The sequence below is a fragment of the Jaculus jaculus genome, chromosome 1, assembly GCF_020740685.1.
Source record: "Jaculus jaculus isolate mJacJac1 chromosome 1, mJacJac1.mat.Y.cur, whole genome shotgun sequence".
Taxonomy (NCBI): domain Eukaryota; kingdom Metazoa; phylum Chordata; class Mammalia; order Rodentia; family Dipodidae; genus Jaculus; species Jaculus jaculus.
The window spans coordinates 82,907,361-82,930,580 of NC_059102.1; the positions used below are offsets into that span (position 1 = coordinate 82,907,361).

Genomic DNA, 23,220 nt, shown 5'->3' on the forward strand with positions numbered 1-23,220 from the left:
TTTAGAGTCTAGAAAAAAGACCAACTCTGGCTGTGATTGATAAGTGGCTAAAAGGTACTTGCTTGCAAGCTTTCTAACATAAGTTTGATCCTTCTCAGTGACCACATAAAGTGGGATGCAAAGTGGTACACGTATTTGTAACCCCAATGTGCCTACAGCAACAGGAAACAGAGCTAGGAAAATCAGAAGCAGTGGTAAGACTCTATCCCAAAGCCCAAGGACCCTGGCTTGATTCCCCAGTACCCACATAAAGCTAGATGCACAAAGGGGTGCATGTATCTGTCTAGAGTTGGTTCATTGCAGTGGCTAAAGGCCCTGGCATGTCCAGTCTCTCTCTGATTTTCTCTCTCTCAAATAAATAACATTTAAAAAAAATTTCATTTATTTATTTGAGAGCAACAGACAGAGAAAGAAAGAGGGAGAAAGAGAGAGAATGGGTGTACCAGGGCTTCCAGCCACTGCAAACAAACTCCAGACACGTGTGCCCCCTTGTGCACCTGGCTAATGTGGGTCCTGGGGAATCAAGCCTCAACCCGGGGTCCTTAGGCTTCACAGGCAAGCACTTAACTGCTAAGCCATATCTCCAGCCATCAAATGAATAGCATTTTTTTAGAAAGGTGGAAGGAGAGAAAAGCATCCTGAAGTTGTCCTCTGACCTTCACATGTGTGCTGTGGCACACATCTGCTCATACACACACATATATAAACAAATATGCATACAAATTCAAATAAATAATAAAAGTAGACAAAATTAAAAATATCAACTGTATCTTTCTTAGTTGCCATCTTGGGCTATCGATCAGTCCCTTCCAGATAGTAAATGCTCAAAATATTGGCTTCATAATGAATAAATGAGCTGATTAACATATCTGTAAGTGCTTATGTGATCACTTCATCCCTACTCAGCTTGGATTTTGTGGTTTATTCCTTCAAACTGCTGTCACACTTCCCCACTTCCTTGCCCTTTACTCCTGTAGCACCTTTCTAGTAAATTCCAACCCTAAAGACATGCATGCATCTGTCCTCCTGTAGGCCTATGCCTGTGGCATGGAGTGGTGCTGGAAGTAGTAACAACATGGAGGAAATTGATTCAGTATGAATTATCCTTGTCACAACTAAAGCCTCAACTCTGCCCAGCACTCTCTTATTACCCTAGTCAACTCTTTCATTTCCCATGAAAACTTAAATTTTAATCATCTCAGTCTTCTGAGTGCCCTGCCTCCTCATTTTCAGCACATGGCCTCAATTGTTCCTCTTGCAGAGATAGACAAAAGCCAGCAGAGGAGAGTTTATCACAGGTGACCTCATATCATGTAAGTCCATCTTTCCTTCCCTTTGCTTCCAGATTTATACCCTGCTCATCTTCCTTTATTGAACAGCTCCTGTGTTGTCAAGCTTTCCTATCTCCCCTTAGCATTTTTATGATGTTGAGAGTGATGAAAATTCCTTCAAAGTATTTCCTGGTTCTAGAAAAGTTTTCAGGTTCTGCACTTACAATTCAGTGCTGAGAAGAGTGTTCAAACCCACTCCTGCCTTCTTGAACTCTCTGCAACATTTAATTCATTTTGCAGGAACTTGGCCTTAGAAAGTAGAAAATCAATGAGAGACATAGTGGGTAAAAAAGAAAGAGAGAAAGAAAGAAAGAAAGAAAGAAAGAAAGAAAGAAAGAAAGAAAGAAAGAAAGAAAGAAAGAAGGAAAGAAAGAAAGAAAGAAAAGGGAGCAGGCAAGCAAGCACAAAAACAGAGAATTCTGGGCTGGAGAGATTGCTTAATGGTTAACCCTAAGGACCACGGTTTGAGGCTCAATTCCCCAGGACCCACCTTAGCCAGATGCACAGAGGGTTCGCACATCTGGAGTTCATTTGCAGTGGCTGGAAGCCCTGACGCACCCATTCTCTCTCTCTCTCTGCCTCTTTCTCTCTCAAGCTGTCATTCTCAAATAAATAAAAATAAACAAAAAAATTTGAGAAAAAAACCCTGAGAATTCTAAGGTTCTAAACTAGTTAGGCTTGTTGCCAGACTGCAGCAAGACAATGTAGCCCAGGCTGAGCTTTAGTGCTTGAATTACAGGCATGAGCTACCAGGCCCATATAGTTTCTTCTTCATTTCTCAAGGGGTTGTTTTTGCTGAGCCTTTTCAGGGTACATGTGTATCTTCCCACACAAGGAGAGGTGACTGCTCAAGGGCAGGGAATGTGTTTGCTACAGCCTGTATCATTTATAATATGAACATAGGCATTTTATAAATGCACTTTTTCTGTCTGTTTTCTGTTTCTGTCCCCTTTGATCTACTGTTAGGTTAATGAATGTTTTTAATTCCCAAATCTATCAGCAACATGGGTGAAAACTTCTGATATAGGACCTGTTGTACTTTACTTTGTAAGAGGCACCTCAGTCCTAAAAGACTTATCCTTAATTCTCTGTGCTTAGAATGTACTCTAAAATCAAATTTCTACCACATCTGAAAGGATTCAGAATAAACCATCCTTTCTTTCCCAGGCTGGCTCCATCTCAGAGTAAGGATTTGAACTTTGTCACGTTCTCACAGTTCCCAGACAACTCTCCCCCTAAGAATAGTGGCGCTCCTAAGACAGGTAACTTATGCAGGAGAACATGCCAGCCAGGTAACACTAGGCAGCTTGTAAATTGTTGTGTTCCATTTGGAAGACGGAGGTGGTGTATCACCAACAGAAATGAGAGCAGGGGGCATCTGTCTGAAACTGCTCCCCTCCTGGCCACCTTGCCAGTTTCTGCTTATACAATGCAGGCAGCTTGGGGGAACCATATTGTCCCTATAAGCTCATAACACATGGACAAATGATTAAAAACACATGGAAAACAGTTCCACAGCTAAGCTGAAATTCAGATGGGAATGGAAAATCAAGTTGCAAAGCTTTCAACTGACTCAGGGCCAAATGTAGGACAGAATGCTGGGAGAAGTTGCCAAAAGAGAGGGAAGTTGGGGGGTGGGGTTGTGGATAGGAAATCTAAAACAATGATGCCTTGTATTGACAACCTTTCTCTGAGGCTCTCCAAGAGTTGGTACCAGAGTCATTTCTTTGACAATATTAAAACCTTCATTTCATTCAAGATTTCAGACAGATTTATATTTTCTACCCTCTATAAATAAAAGTTGGCTTGACTATCTTGGCAGCACCTATGTAGAGACATAATCTTAAGTATCTGTAACATAAATATTAAAATATTACACATTTTCCCTCCGAGATGTGGGAATTAAGTAACAAGGTGGTATGAGACAAACTGTAAAAAATTGTGACAATAAAACGTAAAAGCATTGCGAACTTTCCAGCCAGAATTTGTCTTCTGCTGCTTGCCTGATGCTGGGCTCAAGCTTGCTATAAAATTGGGTAGGGCTTAGAACACATTTGCAAAAAGTTCAGCTTAACTCAAATGTGTAAATAAAACCTTTGTTTGCATGTTGTCACTAACATGACATCATGATTGTGTTGTATAGGAAAGTGGTAGGCAAGGAAATGGTTTTACTGGGAGTCTTTCTCTGTTGGTCTTTTCTGTTCATTAGTTTCTGCCCTGAATCTTTCCTGACACCCACACACACCCAACCACTTTTCGTTAGCACCATATAGAGGAGCATTGACTTGGAGCATGATCTATAAACACAGTCCTCTTCAGTTTATACAACAAATATGTTCTCAAGCGCTGAATACAAAAGGACATTTCAGAAAATGTGTCCAACCCATTAACAAAAGCAAATAATCCTTTTTGTTATGTGAAACATCACCCCTTCATGTGTTTTGCTTTAGAATGAGATTTGTACATCATGGCTCTTGTCTGGAAGCAAGGCATATGGGGAGTTTAAAGGGGTCTTCTTAGTCATCTGGGTATCTCCTCCACTGAAAACAGATCCATGTTCAACACCAACGTCCACACATGTGGGAAAGTTCTCATTTAAAATCCAGTTCCCAACCCAACCTCTTCTGCTGCAGGTAGTCACTGGTAACAAGCTAGAAGGTATCTCACACACACACACACACACACACACAGAGAGAGAGAGAGAGAGAGAGAAAGAGAGAGAGAAAGCACTTTCAAAGATGTATGTTTTATTGAGTGCCTATCTCAGCCCAGTCACATTCTTTAGTTTCCCATTTAATCTTCATAATTCTTCAAGGAAGTTCTTGCTCTCTCCATTTCAAATGCGAGAAATCTAAATGTAGGGATTTCGGATCCATGGTAAGTAAATGATAGCAGTGAGACATTATCTCATTTCATGGCTTTTTTCTTCTGCCTGTGTACTCATGGCAATGCAGCTATTAAAATGTTACATATATTCATGTTCTTTTTTTTTTTTTTTTTTTGGTTTTTCCAGGTAGGGTCTCACTCTGGTCCAGGCACCTGGAATTCACTCCGTCATCTCAGGGTGGCCTTGAACTCATGGCAACCCTCCTACCTCTGCCTTCCAAGTGCTGGGATTAAAGGCATGTGCCACCACACCCAGCTCATGTTCTATTTTTAATTAACATTATGTGGCTAAATTATCACTTGCTGATGTAATATAATATTCTATTGTGTTTTTCTGTGATTGGATCTTGGTTCATGTAATCTTGATCTAATTTTTCATTGCTTGAGATAAAGATATTTCCACACATAGAGGTTTGTTTTTCTTTTGCAAATTTCCCACAATATTGCTTCAAATTGCTTCACAGATTCTCATCATCTAACCCTGGCTGGCCTAGATCTCAATATGTAGTTAGCTATATATCCAAAGATGAGCTTGAACTCATGGTCCTCCTGCTTCTGCCATCTATGTTGTCATAATAGTTCATCTGTTTTATTTCATTGTAAGGATACCCTCTGACTTGTTTACTTGTCCACATGATAATGGACATTAAGTTTTTTACTGTTCTGGCTGCTACAAATAAAGCTGCTATAGAATTCATATGTAAGCCTCTGAAGAGAAATGATACTCTCTTTTCTCTTGGGTATATATCTAACAGTACATTGGCAAGATCATATGGTATATGTTTTTCAAAGTGGATATACCTACCATTTTCTAGTTCCACTGGAAGAGCATGAGTATTCTATGTCCTTCGCACCCCTGCAACACTAAGTAGGGCTATCCTTTCCATCCCAGGCATCCCATTAATCCCATTAGTTCAGCTTACATTTCTCTCATGGCCATATTTCCATGTGTGGATTAGCCATCCATATAAACCTTCTCTGGTGAAATATCCACCCAAATCTCCTGCCCATTAAAAATTCTTTTTTTCTTTCCCAGGTAGGTTCTCTCTATCCCAGAGTGACCTGGAATTCACTATGTAGTCTGAGGTTGGCCTCAAACTCACAGCGATCCTCCTACCTCTGCCTCCTGAATGCTGAGATTAAAAGTGTGTGCCACCATGCCTGGCTCATTAAAAATTCTTGAGTCTTACTCTGTGCATGGTAATAATTTGGTTCCAAACCATTGTTTCTCTTTTTATTCTCTTGCCAATGTCTTGATCAAGTTGTACTATCCATTTGCACATGGTGTTAGGTTTGAATTGATAAGGCTTGGCTTAGAATTTTTCCATCTATATCCATGGGAGAATTTAGTGTATAGTTTTCTTTTCCTTTTTATGGCTTGATGTCAGAATAGCATTGGCCCATAGACCAAGTTAGATAACATTCCTTTCTATATAATTATTTTAATGACTTTTTGTACAACTGGTACTATTACTTCCTTAAACATTTCTATAATTCAATAGTGAAGTTACCTGAACCTGAAGTATCCTTTGTGAGAAAATCTGAAAGTACATGTTTTAATTCTTTAATTGTTATAGGACTTCTTCAACTAGCTGTTTTTGTGTTGTGCTTTAGTGGTTTGTTTTTCAAAGAACTTGTCCATTTAATTTGGTTGTTGAATTTATTCAATTAATGTTGCAGTATTCTCCATGGTCATTAGAATAGCTTAGACTACAGTGATGCCCCCTCACTCATTCCTGATATTGGTGTCTTTTTTTCCTAATCAGTCTGGCTGGAGGCTTACCCATTTCTTGAAATATATTCTCAAAGAATCAGCTTTGGTTTCATTGATAGCCTCTATTTTTATTCAGTTTCCTCCCTTTCTCCCTTCTTCTTTTCCCCACCTCCTTCCTTCCTACCTTCCTTTCTTTCTCACTTACTTACTTTCAGTGCTGGGATCACATCTAGGATCTTGAACATGCTAGGCCTCTACTACTAAGCCTTTGTTTTCTGGAGAGTTTCGTTATGTACCCCAGGATGGACTCGAACTTTCAGTCTTCCTTCCTCTACCACTAATGTGTTGGGACAAAAGGTGTGCACCATTATGTCTGACATTCCTGGTCCCTATTTTAATTGATTTCCTTTATGATAATTATTATTTATTTTTGATTTGCCCTATTGTCATTTTTAAGGTGGGAGTGAGATTTTTAAATATTTATTTATTTATTTATTGGACATGAGATTATTGAATTAAGATATTTTTCCCTTTCTCATATAAGCATTTACAGTTATAAAATTTCCCTCAAGCATTTCCTTAATGGCACCCCACAAATTCTAATCTGTTGTGCTTTCATTTTTAATTTCTTTGTTGATTTGTTTTGTAACCCACAAGTTTAAAAAATATATAATTTAATGTGTAAACACTTGGAACTCTAGAAACCTTGATGTTATTGATTCCTGATTCCTAACTTAATTCTATTTACAGATAACATTTTGTTTTGTGTGTATGATATGTATGTGTGTGTGAGAGTGGATGGACATGTATGCCAAGGTGCACATGTGGAGGTCAGAGAACAATTTCTCATGTTGGTCTTTCCCTTCCATTTTGTTTTGAAGCAGGGTTTTTACCACTATGTTTGACCAGCTTCCTATCTCACTGTAGGTGTGCTGGAGTTACAGGCTTGTGTTACTGTGTACAACTTTACATGAGCTCTGTGGGTCTGCACACATGTTTGCACAGCAGGTGCTTTATCCACTGAACCATACCCAGCCCAAAGAACCTATTCTTTTCCTTTTTCTCTCTTTCTTTCTTCCTACCTTTCTCTTTCTTTCCTTCCTTCCTTCCTTCTTTCCTTTCTTCCTTCCTTCCCTTCTTCCTCTTCTTCCCGTTCTTCTCCTCCTCCTTCTTCTTTCTTTTTAAGGTAAAGTCAAGCTTTAGTCCAGGTTAACCTGGAATTCACAATGTAGTCTCAGAGTGACCTCAAAATCACAATCCTCCTACCTCTGCCTACCGAGCGCTGATATTGAAGGTGTGCATCACCACACCTACTCTGCTTCATGTATTTTAAAACATTGTTTTTAGATGCATGTATATTTTGGATTGTAAGGTTTACTAAATGATTGATCCCTTAACATTATGAAATAATTTTGTTTGTTTTGTTTTCTCGAGGTAGGGTCTCATTCTAGCTCAGGCTGACCTGGAATTCACTATGTAGTCACATGGTGGCCTTGAACTCATGGTAACCCTCCTACCTCTACCTCTCAAATCCTGGGATTAAAGGCGTGTGCTACCATGCATGCCTGTCCTTTTTTTTTTTTTTTTTAAGTAAGGTTTCACTCTATCCCAGGCTGACCTGCAATTCACTATGTAGTCTCACAGTGCCTTCAAACTCACAAAGATCCTCTTACCTCTGCCTCCCTAGTGCTGGGATTAAAGCAGTGTGCCTCCAAACACAGCTCAAATACCCTTTATTTTTTTCTTGGCAATATTCTTTGTTCTAAAATTTTTGTTGTCTGATATTTATGTATCATTCCAACTTTGACTAGATTTTTCCATTATTTGACTTCTAATCTGTTTGCACACTTATATTAAAAGTTTTTCTCAGAAGCAACATATAGTTTAGTCTGAACATTGTTTGTACATAGAGTGAGTTCAGATTGATTGTATTTGGAAAGCAAAAGTACAGATGGAGGTAGGAGCAAAAGGTGGACTCATGTGTCATTGCTTGGAAAAGTGTTGTGGGTTACCATGAGGCTGTTAATGAAAGTCTTGGTTGAATTTTGTTCTTTTCTGACTTAAGATAAACTAAACTTTATTGCCATCAGACTATCAGGCCTATAAAAGCTGCTCAAAATGAAGTTACGTGTATAAGTTATGAGGATAGTATATTCATTTCCTGCATAATCCTACTGTAAAGGCTTGCAAAATTAAATTTAGGAAAATTGTGGTGTTCTGGACATTACAGATACCCAGACACACTCTGCTATGAGTAATAGTTCTTTCCCATGATTAATGGGGAGAAAGGAGAGGGAGATCAATAAGCCAGCATTGTAAATTTAAAACTATGTTAAACTAGCATTCCCTGTCCCTTAACCCTCTATTCAAGCAGGTAAACAAAAAGCTGGGAAAGGTCAGACAAAAAGTGGAAGGAGTATCTTGGATGAGGCAGATAAACACACAGCAAATATAGTATTGCACTTTTAACTTTTAAAAATAAATTTTATATGGTGATTTTTCATAGCATTTTTATTGAGATACAACTCACATAATATAAAATTTATCCATTTAAAATGTTCTTTGGCTGGGAGAACTGGAGATTTAGCTCCATGGTAGAACGTTTGCCTAGCACGTATTGAGTTTGAATCCCAAAACCTCAAAACAATTATAAAATAAAGCATTTGTTTCAACAGCTTTTAGTATATTGATTGTTTTAGTATATTTAGTATATACTATTTAGTATATTGTTTATATTTAGTATATATTTTATATTATATATATAATATATATTATTATATTTCTATTGTACATATTTAGTATACTGTTCTATAACATCATCACTTCCTAATGCCAGACTATTTCGATCCCCTCATAAAGAAGTACTGGGGCTGGAGAGATGGTTTCTTATTTAAGGCTCCTGCCTGCAAAGCTAGGGACCCAGGTTCAATTCCCCAGGACCCATGTAAGCCAGATGCTCAAGGTGGTATGTGCCTGGAGTTTGTTTGCAGTGGCTGGAGGCCCTAGCATGCCCATTCTTTTTCTCTCTCTGTCTCTCTTTCTCTCAAATAAATAAATAAAAATGTTTTTTTTTTAAAAAAAGAAGCACTAAACCTTCTGGAATTTGTCTCAATTCCTCAATCGCTTCACACCCTGGTAGCTTTAATCAACTTTGTCATCATTACTACTTTGCCTGTTCTTATCATCATTGATATGTCTGTTCTGGGCATTCAATAGAAATAAAATCATATGAACTATGGTTTATTTTATTGTCTGCCTTTCACCTACCATAATCTTTCCAAAGATATGGTACAGTTTATCATACTTCTCAGAGACATTCTACTAGAATATAACCAAGCCACCTGCTCCAATAGTACTAACTATGGGAATGGGGGAAATGCTATCAGCATTTCTTTTTTTAATATTTTATTTATATTTATGAAAGAGAGAGAGAAAAGGAAAAAAAGAGAAAACCGGCATACCAGGTCCTCTATCCATTGCAAACAAACTGCAGACACATGTACCACCAAGTACATCTGGCTTCTGTAGATACTGGGCAATTGAGCCTGGGTCCTTAGGCTTCCCAGGCAAGCGCTTTAATCAATAAGCCATCTCTCCAGCCCTCTATCACCATTTCTAAGATGCCGGTCCTGGTGTTTTCACACTGTAACTTTGGAGGATTTCGGTGATTTCTGTTGTAAACTAAGGATTTTGTATAAGTTGATATCAAAGATCTCTCATAATTTCTTTAATTTTGATTGCTCCAGGAATCTCTACAGTAGAGACACATACTGCTCTTTGTATCAAAAAAAAATTGTCACAAAAATCAATTCACTAGATTTAAAAGCCTTAGTTTCCAATTTCATTATATAGACATGACCTTGGGTAACACTATTTATAACACTTTGACTTGATTGTCACCTCAGAAATTTAACACCAGCTTCTTCGTCAGCAGACAAATACAACAAAGTAAGTCTAAGCTCTTTGCATCTCCATGTGCTTACTTCCAACCCTGAAAAGGGATAATACAGTCACTGATTTCTACTGCACTTCTTCCCTGACCAATACCCAAGGCTTAATAAAAATTTCTTAGGATTGGTATATATATGTATCTGTAGTACTTGGAACAACGCTAGGCAGAGTTGACACTCTACATTCCAATTTGTTGGATAAACAGTTTATGGATGCATGGAAGTTAATAATTAAAAGCTAGTCTAACCAATAAAGGAAAAAGACATATTGAGTTTTCTTACCCGTTCCTTTGTATAACAGAAACCCAAGTGTTGCGAGGTGTGCTGCTGTACACTTGTAACCCTGATACTTGGGAGGTTGAGGCAGGGGATGTAGAGTTAAGACCTGCTTGGACTACGCAGTGAGACCCTGTTTCAAAAAAATGAAACAAGCCAAGTGTGGTGGCCTTTAATCCCAGCTGACATAGTAGGATCACGGTGAGATGGAGGCCACCCAGAGACAATATAGTGAATTCCAAGTCAGCCTGGACTAGAGCGAGACCCTATCTCAAACAACCAAATAATAAAAATAAAAAATAAAATAAAGAGGGCTGGAGAGATGGCTTAGTGTTTAAGGCATTTGCCCGCAAAACCAAAGGATCCTGGTTCAAATCTCCAGAACCCACGTAAACCAGATGCACAGGGTGGCGCATGCATCCGGAGTTCATTTGCAGTGGCTGGAAAGCCCTGGCATGCTCATGTTTTTTTTTTCTCTCTCTCTCTCCCTCTATCTCTCTCAAATAAATAAATTAATTAAAGAAAGAAAAGAAACAGCACCCATGTAAAATGTTAAAAACTAAAGGTACAATATCTGAGAACCAGAAATCAGTATACTTTATTAATTTTGATGCAATACTAGATACAGTCTATTTAATATGCTTCTTTGTTGCAGAAATTAGCACTGGCTGGTGAATAAAATTACACAGAATCATAGTGTTCATTAAAATATGTACACATTTTTGTTGTAACAATAACAAAAATAGAAATGCAAATAAATGCTCCCTGGTTCATTTTTTTTGTACTGCTCTTAGAAAGAAGATTGAATGAGTGACACCTGCTTTTAACTTTTATCTTTAGCAAATATATACCATGTATTTCTTAAAAGCCCAGATTGTGAAGATTCTAAACTACTGAGTTGGATTAATGCCCCTGGACACCAGGGGCTTTTCCTGAGTTGGTTCAAGTTAGAAGAAGTGACCTGGAGACATCCACGTCCTCCTGGTGCTTTCCTTCCTAGCTGCCCTTATCCCACTGGCAGCCCTGACAGTCATGATGATACTGCCTACCCCCCAAGCTTGCCTACATTTGTACATTCTTTCCATTAGTTGGACCTGATTTTCTAATCTGAGCAATGCTTGCATGATCAGGAACATTTTAAAATATTCTTCCAGCATTTCTAATTGCCATACAAATCAGACTGTCTTCTAGGTGAACATTTGCAATTTTAGATATGCCATTTTCATTCCCAAAAAGTCTAATAAATCTTTCATGCCAACCAGGTTTTACACAGTTGACATGGTTCTCAATTTCCAGTTTTAAAGAGTTGATATAATTTTGAGTTCCAGTAGAAGGGAGTGACTTTTGAATGCCTCACTCACTGAATTTGCACTTTCTTCTGGGTCTTAACCTTCTTTCCATTACCATGAATCCCACCTTCATGCTGCACAGGCAGGTTGATCACAAGGAACTTGGCTGAAGCTGGGGTGAAGGAAGGGTGTAGCATGTTCTGGTTAAACACAGACTTGTGCATTATGCCTGTCAGCAGCCTACATCAGACTCTGAGGTAAGAGCCCCCAACTCTGCAATTATGGGTGGATTTAAGAAAGAGACAGAATGTCTGAGTCTTATTCTAACCTCTTCAGGCAAAATTTCCTATTAACCAAAACTTTGATAAATGAGCAGAAATGAGACAAGCTTGTCATGTTTTATCCATGTTATATCCAGAAAGTGGAATGACTTTCATAAGCCATTTTTAGTGTCTATAACACTCAAGGTATTATTACTATTTAAAAAAAAAAAACTGCCCCAGAGCTCTAGTTTACTTGAAAACCTCATTTCAATTCTTAAATTATGTTGATACTCATCTAACAAGTTACATTTAGCACAACCATATTTTCAGTGATTAGGAAAAGAGGAAAATTTTTAATAAACATTTTAGAAGTGAAGTTCTAATTTCCTATAATTAAACATTGATTTCAGAATGGATTATGGAGAGAGATATAGCATGCTTTACAGCTACAAAATGTTTTACTCACTGAGTTTGCAAATTAATAAGGCACCTTTCCATTAAGAGTCTAGTTAGCGTAGCAGTTCGGCAAGTGTTACAGATTTAAGGGCTCAAAGTCACATCAAAATCTTTTCTGAGAATATGGGCTTCAAGGCTTCTGTTTTCAGTATTTTCAGGATTATTTTTCTTTATTCAGCAGCATATCTTATGAGGACACTTCTGAGGCAGCAATATTTTCCTTCCCCTATGTGCTTGATCTCAATCATCTTTGAAAAACGCTGGTCAGTACAATAAATGCAGATGCAGGTGAGGATATTATGTTACTTCAAACTTTACAGGAGATCTGAAAAGCAGGGGAAACCCAGTCTGGAGTATAGGAATGACACAATGCTACATTCATATTGCAACAGGGGCCGTGCTTCATGAGCACCGATTGATTGGCTAATCTCTCAAGTGCGTGCATGTGGGCCTGTGGACTCTCACCTGAATTCGACTGGCTCAGTCATCTCCACTTGCAAGATTATTCTATCTAAGAGAGAATTTTCCTGTCCACCCACAACCTCTAATTTTGGGTGTTCAAAGAGCTCTAAAGATACAAACCTACCCCTGAGCATCCAAAGTTGGTTTCGTGAAACCAGAAAAGTGGTGTCACTAAGATTCAGTGGAAGGAGCACCTGCAGTACTGATTATTACAGAATGGACTTATTTGAGGTGATGAGAACAACAATCACAACAAAAATCCAAGGACCATGGGAATTGGTACTGTGTGCAAGCTGGCATGGGGCAAGGGTGCCAGATTCTGGGACAAGCAAATCTTATACTTCACATAATACTACAGGCATTTATTTTGAAAGGCATTGAGATACGAAAATTTCTTTCATTATGTATGGAACAGTCAATTATCAATCCTCCTGGAACTATTCACCTAGACTCCATTTTTGCTTAGAGATAATGGCCAAGGCATGCCCATCCAATCATAACAATGCATCTTCTACTGAGCAGTCTTCATAAACCTCGTGAACAAGGGACAAGTATCAGGTTACACTTAGCTTCCTGGAGCACACGAAATTGTGAGGTTTACCCTTCCCACAGTTCTTGGTTTGCCATTTTCCTCGTTTTTGTACCAAAACGCAGTTTTTTGCAGACTTTGAGTGCTGGGGGGGCCCTCTCCTCCAGTTGGTGAAGGTTACAGGTTCACCTTTGATCCACTCCCAGCGGCCAGTGGGCACTTGTTTATTCAAACCTAATGTGAGCCAACAGAACATGCCAAACAATTTTATTACATTTAACCTAGAGAGAATGGCTAGCCTATTGCTCTTTTTCTGTGTTTTTTTTTTCTTTCTGTTTTCTGTTGCAGTACTAAAGAACAAACTTACTTCTTCACAAATACTAGGCAAGCACTCTATCACACAGCTATATTGTCAATCCCCTCCCCACTTTTGACATAGGGCCTCATCCAATTGCCCAGGCTGGCTTTGAACTTACGATCCTCCAACCTCAGCCTTCCAAACAGTTGGAGTTGCAGGCCTATGCCACCAGGCCTGGCTTAGTTTACTATACTAAGCACAGTTACCACAAGTGGATGTAGGCTGTAACAAAGAATAAGATTGGGGAATATACAAAGGATAAGGCTTTGAGGTCGAACAGACTCAAGTCCAAATTCTATCCTTTCTGGGTAGGTTGCTCACTCTTTCTGGGATTGCATTTTTTCTCATCTAAGGAGTGAGTATACAAACAGGACCTGAACGACTGTTGAAGATTTGAAAAGACAATGCATGTAGAACTCATTTGCAGAGTGGTAGGGATGACCATTCCTGTCATCTCCTTGAAGAGCTCCTGTTACGGAAAACAGGCATTTTTCCTGTCTGTGTTCTCCCTCCTCATTCTTTAAATGTCCTGGTTTTCATATTGAAAAGTATCTGATATATTGTTTTTAGGCTGAACCATAATATGTTTCAGGCTGCAACAATTCCCATTAAAAAGTCAACTTTTCTCTCCTTGCCAATGTACTCCCACTGGCAGCTGCTAAAAATTACATTTTACTATTGTAAAGCTTTTGTAATATTTGCCTCAAACATTCTCTCTCACTCACTCATAACAAAAATTAAAAGAGAAAAACCACGAGAAAGGAATCCTCCTAATTGCATGATCTCACACCTGGCAACTCAGATTTGACCATGGAAAAAGTGCTACTTACCTAGGATACTACCATCCCTCACATCCCCACTCACACTCACAAGCTTTTAAATGGAAGAAACTGAAATATTGGTTAGGAATACATCTTTTAATGAATTGTTTCCTTGAGTTTTTAATTAGACAATAGTATGCCTAAGCATTCTATGAGTATAAAGGCTTAAAACCTGTCCTTATGAATTTATAGAAAATGGATGTTGCAGAACAACTCAATACTTTCAGATTATGTCTGTCTGAGTTTAAAGACCTATTGAGGCTTGTAGAAAATTTGAGAACCCCAGACTAGCTTGATGATAGACAGTTTGTCTAAGTTCAGTGTCCTGAGGAGGAGTGAGAACACTGGCTTTGATGTGCCCCAAGAATTCTAGTTCTGAAGTTGCTTGACAAGATTTGTTATTACTGTCAAAATTATAGAAAATATTAAAAGTTTCAGACAGCAAAGAATAAGATTCAAAGTAACTATAATTCTTGACTAGAGGTAAATCATTTCTAACTCTTTAGCATGTATTTCTTCATATACATATATGCATATACCACTTACAATTTCTTTTCTATCCTAAATTATTTACTATTTCATATGGCTAAGAACTGTGCATTTTAAATTTCTTTCTTATCACAAATGCAATACTATACATCTTATATATAATGTAAGATGAATCCAACACATATGTGTTGAATCAATTAATATAAATACATAAGGTATTTAGTCAGGTTTTTAACACCTCACAAAAACATTAAATACTAAATATTTCTTCATACAGGCATATTAAAATTTAACTTACATTAGTTACAGATATTTCTAAAATTTTAGAAATGCTATTGTATTTTAAATTTTACTAGCTATCAATCTGACCATATCCCTAAATATTTCTTTCAGATGGATGTCCAAGAATGAAGGAATTTTTTCAAAAGGTTTAAGGTGTTTTTTTATTTATGTGAGTGAGAGAGAGAGAGAGAGAAAGGCAGAGAGAAGGAGAGAATGGGTGTGCCAGGGCCTTTCACTGCTCCATGTGCACTCCTGTATTTGCTCATGCGACATTGCACTCTTGCATTACTTCATCTTACACATGGGACCTGGAGATTCAAACACGAGTTCTTAGTCTTAGCAAGCAAGCACCTTAATGGCTAAGTCATCTGTCCATCCCTAAGGTGATCTTTAGGTCTTGATGCTAGACAGAGACAGGTATATACTCAACATGTGCTCTGTCACTAAGCTATCCTAGTCTGTCAGATGAGTTTGAAATAGATGATTGGACTAACATCTAACCATGGTCTGTTGTTATATATTATGACTAGTGAGCCACTGGAGGGAAGCAAAGGGTATTTGTTCCTGTTCTCTTATACACATCTCCCTGCTCGGTGGAATGCAGACACTCACCTATCCAGAAGGGCTCTCTTCTGCTGATGCCCAATAGCCATTGCATGTGCTGCCTGGAGAATACCGTGACGAGATTTCCCTGGTACCTGCACACAAACAAAAAACAGACTCTCATGGAGTTTACACTCATGCTCATATTATAGTGCTTAACAAAAATAAAATACAAAATGATTATAGATACTAAAAGAACCTTTCAAGGCATTATTACTCTAGGTTTTCTTTCTTGAGGATGGGGTGGGGCATGCCAACAATGAAGAATGAAGAAAGTATTCTCTTCTTATACTTGGATGTCTTTAAATCATAGTTCATATAAGTACTGAACACTAATCAATTGTACCACTGGAGCTCCTAAATCATAGTAAAATAGGTTTTGAACTACTTTTTGGGAAATAACATTTGCCTGCTTATAAAAAGAATTATTTAATGACAAAACATTACTCTTTTTGTTTTTTTGAGATAGGGTCTCATGTAGCCCAGGCTGGCTGTGTACTTACTATCTATCCTATCATAGGGTACCTTTTCTCTCTCACACAAATATGATGTGGTCATTCTACTGTGCGGTAGGCTTGGAACTCATTAGCAATGTGTTTGATGGATTTAATGGCTGTCCCAGTCATAATGACATATTCTGACTTTTAGTTTAGTTTTGTTTTTTTTTTTTCTAGCTGGTGTAAAGTTGACAATTTTCCATTTAATTGAATGAGTAAGGTAACCCAGTTTTTCATATAAAATGGCTTGACGTCTAATTTTTGAGCTTGGTGTGTCTAGTGAAATAGTCCAGTAAGTGGAACTTGGGAGATGGCTCAGTGGAGAAAGCCCTCCCCATTCAAGCTATAGTAAGTACCTGAGTTCGATCCCCAAACCTGGCAGGGAGATAGGAGGCAGAGCCAGGTTCCAAGAAGCTCATGGCAAAGCAACAAAGAACAGGAGAGCCAGAATCCAGAGCAAGAACCCCTATCTCAACTAAGGCAGACAGGCAAGGACTGACCTGCAAGTTATCATACTTCTGCACATGTGCCACAGCATGTGCGTGCCTGGCATGTGCCCCTGCACTCACATAAACATGAACACTCACAAATAACTAATAAACAGTTTTAAGAAGAGTCCACTAAGCATGACCCTTTCATTATACGAGAAATGAGACTAGCTCCATTGTCAAACCTTCATTCATTTATTTTTATTTATTTTTAGCAGAGAGAGAGAGAAAAAAAAGTACAGGTGAGCCAGGGTTTCTTGTGGTGCAGATGAACTCAGACATGTGCCACTTTGTGTATTTGGGTTTGCATGGGTTCTAGAAAATCAAACTCAAAACAGTAGGCTTTCATTCATTTTTTAGAAGTTAAAGAATTTGGGGGCTGGAGGGATGGTTTAGTGGTTAAGGCATTTGCCTGCAAAGCCAAAGAATCCACTTTGATTCCCCAGGACCCGCGTTTGCCAGATGCACAAGGGGGTACACACACCTGGAGTTCGTTTACAGTGGCTGGAGGCCCTGGCTAGCCCATGTTCTCTCTCTCTCTCTCTCTCTCTCTTCCTCTTTCACTGTCAAATAAATAAATAAAAAATTTAAATTGTTTTTTTAAAAAAGAATTTGGTCTTGCTAGTGCATACAAAATTTCCACTACAAAATAGGATTCCCTGGCCACCTGAATTATTCCTGAAGGTAGTATTTGTGCCTAATTCTCTAGTGAAGTTATTAAAAGCTCTTTAAATCCACTTTAATCAAAAGCTAACATACATTTCCTTTCATCTTTAAAAGAAAAACATCAATTTTAAAGCAGAAACAAATACAGCATAGATACACATAATATCACACTGTACCTTATGGGGATATATAAACATATGTCAATTAAAAAGAAAAGCAAATTAAAAATAATTTAAAATTTAAATCAAATTACAAAACAGTAAAGTGGCAATGATTTTCTTGCCTGATCAATACTTATTGATAGGAAAACAAGTAGGAATCAAAACTAGCAGCACTTAATATTGGGTTAGACCGCTACTGGACTAAATTTTATTCATTTTGCTCATCTTCCCATTATTCTGATCCATTTCTCTGCTCTTTTTGTTTTGTGTTTTGTTTTGTTATTTTGAGATAGGGTCTCACTTTAGCCCAGGCTAACCTGGAATTCACTATGTAGTCTCAGGGTTGCCTCAAACTCATGGCAATCCTCTGCTCTTCTGGTATACAGTAACTACAGTTTATTTCTTAATGGTTGCTCCCTGCCCCCCACCACCACCCCCGCCGCCCCCACCGCCCCTTACTATGGGATTTGCTGCTCTATAATGCAATGATGCCTTACTGACTGGAAATCTGCACAGGATGGCTTCCTGCTGCTCAGTTTGGGCTTCATGACTCGCCTCTGACCTCACTGTTTACTGTCAGCTCCTGTCTGATAGTTATCGCAGCTATAATGGGACATATCCTTCGAAATCTCCCTTATATCTAACGAGATCATTCTACTGTGCTGAGGCCTTGGAACACAAAACATCATGTTAAGTAAATTTGAGTGGCTGTCCCAGTCAATGTGGGATGTTGGACTGTGATGGGAGAGGAAGACTAGGCTCCTGTTCTGCCTCTCAATTCCCTTTCTGAGCTCATTTTCTCGCTGAAACTGACAAGCCTCACAGCCTGGCACATTATCAGAAAGTAACAAGTCTATTCAAGGATTCTTAGCATTTCCCCTACACTTTTGAAACTGTCTTACAGCAGACTGTAAAGTGCATTTTTAACTGCTCAAGTACAACTTCAGTTTTCTTTTTGACCCTCCAAACAGCAAGAAATCCCAAAAGAGCCACACATATAGGTGAAGTGTTGGAGGAGTTATTCACAAAACATGTGTTTGTATATTTACACACTGACTTTCAAAGCAAAATATTCTTCTTTTTCTTTTGTTTATATACCTATAAAATATGAGGGGTATATCATATAGATATGTATACTTATAGATACAAAAATACATAGAAACATATTTACAACCAAAAATCCTTTGACAGCTCGAAATTTGAAGGCATTCATAGTATAGGATTTAAAACAGAAGTTTTAATTTTTCTGGATGTATAAACATGTAACTTTTCCAACTTTTTCTAATATGTACCAGTGTGTTTCATAGCAACCTTTTAAGGACAGGCCAGCAGGGGTTCCAGACACTCCCATAGGAAGGCAAAATGGTTTCATAGATAATGATCTATAATAATAGAATTACCAAATATACAATGACTGCCTTAGGAAATGAGCCGATGAGATTACAATATGCAAATTCAAGAAATGCCTAATCTAGCAGTCTGGCTCCTTTAGGTTAGAAAAATAATAAAGTACCAATGGGGAGGAAGAGATTGGAGATAAAGACTGAGTTGAGTTAGTAATCTGATCAGGGACAAGGGGAAAAGTAAAATTTACTGCTGTTATTGAAACGTGGGCATTGTAAATCTTCCTCTTAAAAACAAAACAAAACAACAACAAAAAAAAAACCTTAAGAGACATATACCAGGGAGGGAGCCCAAGCAAACAGAACAGCACAGAATCAAATAAAGTTCTCTAAGACCAAATCAAAAGATGTCCTATATGCATACTGATTCTTATGATAGAATCTAGAGCCTCTTTCTAAAATACTTACTAAGAAGGTAGGTCTCCAAGTAACAAAATATAAGAGTGTGAATTTAGTATCACAGAAGGAATTGATGATTCCCAAATACTCACTTCAAGCCAATGGGACTGGAAAAGAAAATGAACCAGGAAAGTAAAGGATGAAGGAAGTAAGAAGACTTACAAGATGAATAAAATATACACTGAATGGACAAAGGAGTATTTGGGGTTCAGAGGGAATTTGTACTGAAGAGATGCAACAAAATTCCTCTTATAATGAAAGATCCAAAGAAATGTCAAGATATTTTATTTTTCTTTTAATTTGTTTTAGACAAAAAAAAAATCTGTGAATAGTGTGTACAACTATACTCATTCTTCTGTTCTTTTGAAATGAAATGTACATTGAAGTATCACATAAATATTCTTTTTTGTTTTTTTTTTTGGGTGGGGGTTGAGGTAGGGTCTCACTGTAGCCCAGGCTGACCTGGAATTCACTATGTGGTCTTAGGGTAGCCTCAAACTCACAGTGATCCTCCTACCTCTGCCTCCCGAGTGCTGGGATTAAAGGCGTGTGCCACCACACCCAGCTTTTATAAATATTCTTTTAACTAAGTTTTAAATTTAGATGTTTTTCACAATACTTTCAATATCTTTTCAAAAAACATTTTATTTATGTATTTGAGGGAGGGAGAGAGAGGAGGAGGATACAGAGCACAGAGAGAGAGAGAGAAAATGGGTATTCCAGACAGAGCCTCTAGCCACTACAAATGAACTCTAGGTGCATACACCATGTTGTGCATCTGGCTTACATGAGTCCTGGGAAATCAAACCTGGATCCTTGGGTTTCATAGGCAAGTGCCTTAACCACTAAGCCATCTCTTCAGTTCTACTTTCAATATCTTATACCATGTGGACTTTCTTTATTTTCCTTACATATACTAGAAAACCATCAGAAATGGTATTTAACAGATGTTTTAGTTTTCCAGTCAATATGGTAAAAAAAAATAGTGTACAATTTGAAAGAGTTTGTTTTACTAATAGATAATAATGAGCTGCTCTCAAAAATATGGTAAAAAAAGCAGGGCCTGGTGGCTCACGCCTTTAATCCCAGCCCTCGGGAGGCAGAGGTAGGAGGATTGTTGAGAGTTCAAGGCCACCCTGAGACTACATAGTTAATTCCAGGTCAGCCTGGACCAGACTGAGACCCTACCTCGAAAAGCCAATTTATATATATATATATATTTAGTATATATGTATTTAGTATATATATATATATATTTAGTATATATATTATATATATAGTGGAAAAATACAGGCATTATTCAAACTTTTCTTTCAAGTTTTCTGAGGCTTGTATATAAAATATAAGTCACACCCTTACAGTTTATTTTTTTTTTAATTTTTTTGTTTATTTGGGAGTTGAGAGTGACAGACAGAGAGAGTAAGATGGGGGTGGGGAAAGAGAGAGAGAGAGAGAGAGAGAGAAAGAATGGGCGGGCCAGGGCTTCCAGCCACTGCAAAAGAACTCCAGATGCGTGTGCCCCTTTGTGCATCTGGCTAACGTGGGTCCTGGGGAGTCAAGCCTCGAACCAGGGTCTTTAGGCTTCACAGGCAAGCGCTTAACTGCTAAGCCATTTCTCCAGCCCCACCTTTACAGTTTAAAACAGTTGCCTAATACTAAAATTTGCCAAAATAACATTTTTGTTTGTTTTTCGAGGTAGGGTCTCGCTCTGGCTCAGGCTGACCTGGAATTCACTATGTAGTCTCGGGGTGGCCTTGAACTCTCAGAGATCCTCCCACCTCTGCATCCCAAGTGCTCGGATTAAAGGCGTGCACCACCACGCCCAGCTCCAAAACAACTTTAAAATAATTTGAATACTAGTGACTTTGAATCTGCTAACAAAATCTTATTTCATCTGCTGAATATGATCACTGACATAATCTCCTTAAATTAGCAAAAGGCAATAGAAATTTTGCAGGTATCATAATAGATATTATAGGATTAATTATGTTCACTTACAGTATTTCTAAATGCCACTTAAATTCTGACATATCTAACCAACAAATAATGCTTGCAATTCATATTGCTGTATTTTGCTCAGGGAACTTCTAAATTGAATTTATGGCATGACATCATTTCAATAAGTGCTAAATGAAGTCATTAAAATTCAACAACTGTGAAATTCTTTTTTCTTTTTCTTTCTTTCTCCTCCCCTCCCCCTTTTTTGAGGTAGGGTCTCACTCTATCTCAGGCTGTCCTGGAATTCCCTATGCAGTCGCAGGGTGGCCTTGAGCTCATAGTGATCCACCTGCCTCTGCTTCCTGAGTACTGGGATTAAAGGTCTGCACCACAACATAATGGTATAGTCTACAGGATCTGAAAACTACCATGGCTTTTTGTTTGTTTGTGTTTGTTTTGTTTTTGTTTTTGAGGTAGGGTCTCACTCTATCAAACTAGCCCAGGACGGCCTTGAACTTACAGTGATTCTCCTACCTCTGCCTTCCGAGTGCCTGGCTTAACTTTCACATCCTTAATACAGCTTTGTGGGAAGGGATGTAGGAAAAAAATTATCTAGACTGTCTGATATTACTGATGTAAATGCAGCATCTAGAATTTGCTATACAGCACACATGGAGTCAGTTATGGCATCAATTTCCCTAATCGATTTCCCAGTATTCAGGTACTGGGTTGTAAAACCAATACTAAAGAACAGTATTTAAAACCTTGGTCTTATATAAACCTTCTGTATAATTAGAGCCAAATAGTGTCTGTTAATGAATGAATTTATAAACTCAGAACCTACCTAATTATACTTTAGGTTTTTCTTGAGAAGTTTAGTTTGATTCAACCCCAAGAATTTTTGAGATCTATAATTTAATAAATAAACCATTTCTTTGCTGTGAGATACACAAAACTTTGAACACACAGTTTGAAAACCTCTTTATTAGCCCAACAGTTTTAAAAAGACATTTGTCAATATATCTGTAATAAAACAAATGCCCACATTTAAGGAGTTCTTTAGGAGATGATAATGGAAAACCAAGTCCCATTTCTTTCCCTTACTTGCTCAGATGATGAGCAATCAATTTTGCTTTCCTTAATCTTGTTCTAAATCTGTAAACTGTAAATAATAATACTTCCTCCTTCACAGAAGGCATGACTAAATAAACTAACATATGTGAAAGAATTCTGTAAACTACAAAGTATAATATAAAAGTAGTTATTTGCAAGGTAGTAGAGGTCAGGGCAACAGTGCTTAATACCAAACTACAGATGATGTCTGAGGTCAAGTGCATGAGGAAGTAAAAAGGTTTTTAAATTAATTTCATCCTTATGTGTGTTATTAGGACACGCTAATCATACACTACTAATAGGTCAATAAAGAAACTCTCTATTACTAGTTATGTTATTAACTAAACATTAAAAGGCTAGCTGCAATTAATTGCATCAATAAAACAAAATATAAAAGTAAGGTAATAGGAGTCTAGTTCAAGACTTTCAACAACAACAACAAAATGCTTCAACATTATTACTGTCAGGGGCCAGCATTTTAGAAAAAGAGTTTTTAACACTAAAAGGTTATGAGATCATCATTTCAGAAGAAAGGATCGTCATTCAGATTAGACACTTGGCCACCTTATACTGACATCTTTGTATTGATGGAAAGATATCACTCGATACATGCTGTCCTTATTTTCTTATAATATCAATAATCAATGAGAGACTAGGACATAGCTTACTGGTAAAGCACTTGATCAGCTTATATGAGCCCCCTGGATTTGATTCTCAGCACAATAAATTGATAAAAGAAAAAGTTAATAAGAAAATAAAAACAAAAATAAAGTTTTACTAGAGATCAGCCAAGTGTTTTTTGAGAACCAGCACAAGATAAATGGTAATGCTGCTTTCAACTTTGAA

General features: G+C 37.8%; 1 protein-coding gene across 8 annotated transcripts in view; it reads right to left on the minus strand.

Moving 5' to 3' along the window:
- Positions 1–23,220, minus strand: part of Frem1 (FRAS1 related extracellular matrix 1) — a 181,176-nt gene that overhangs the window by 11,528 nt on the left and 146,428 nt on the right. For 6 of the 8 annotated variants that reach the window (XM_045154007.1, XM_045154003.1, XM_045154014.1 and 3 more), the window contains one exon: positions 15,719–15,804. In XM_045154007.1, coding sequence (XP_045009942.1) covers positions 15,719–15,804 — 86 coding nt within the window. Of the gene's footprint in view, positions 1–10,736; positions 13,391–15,718; positions 15,805–23,220 lie in introns of those variants that run through there. The other 2 variants (XM_045154022.1, XM_045154087.1) reach the window with 1 other exon arrangement.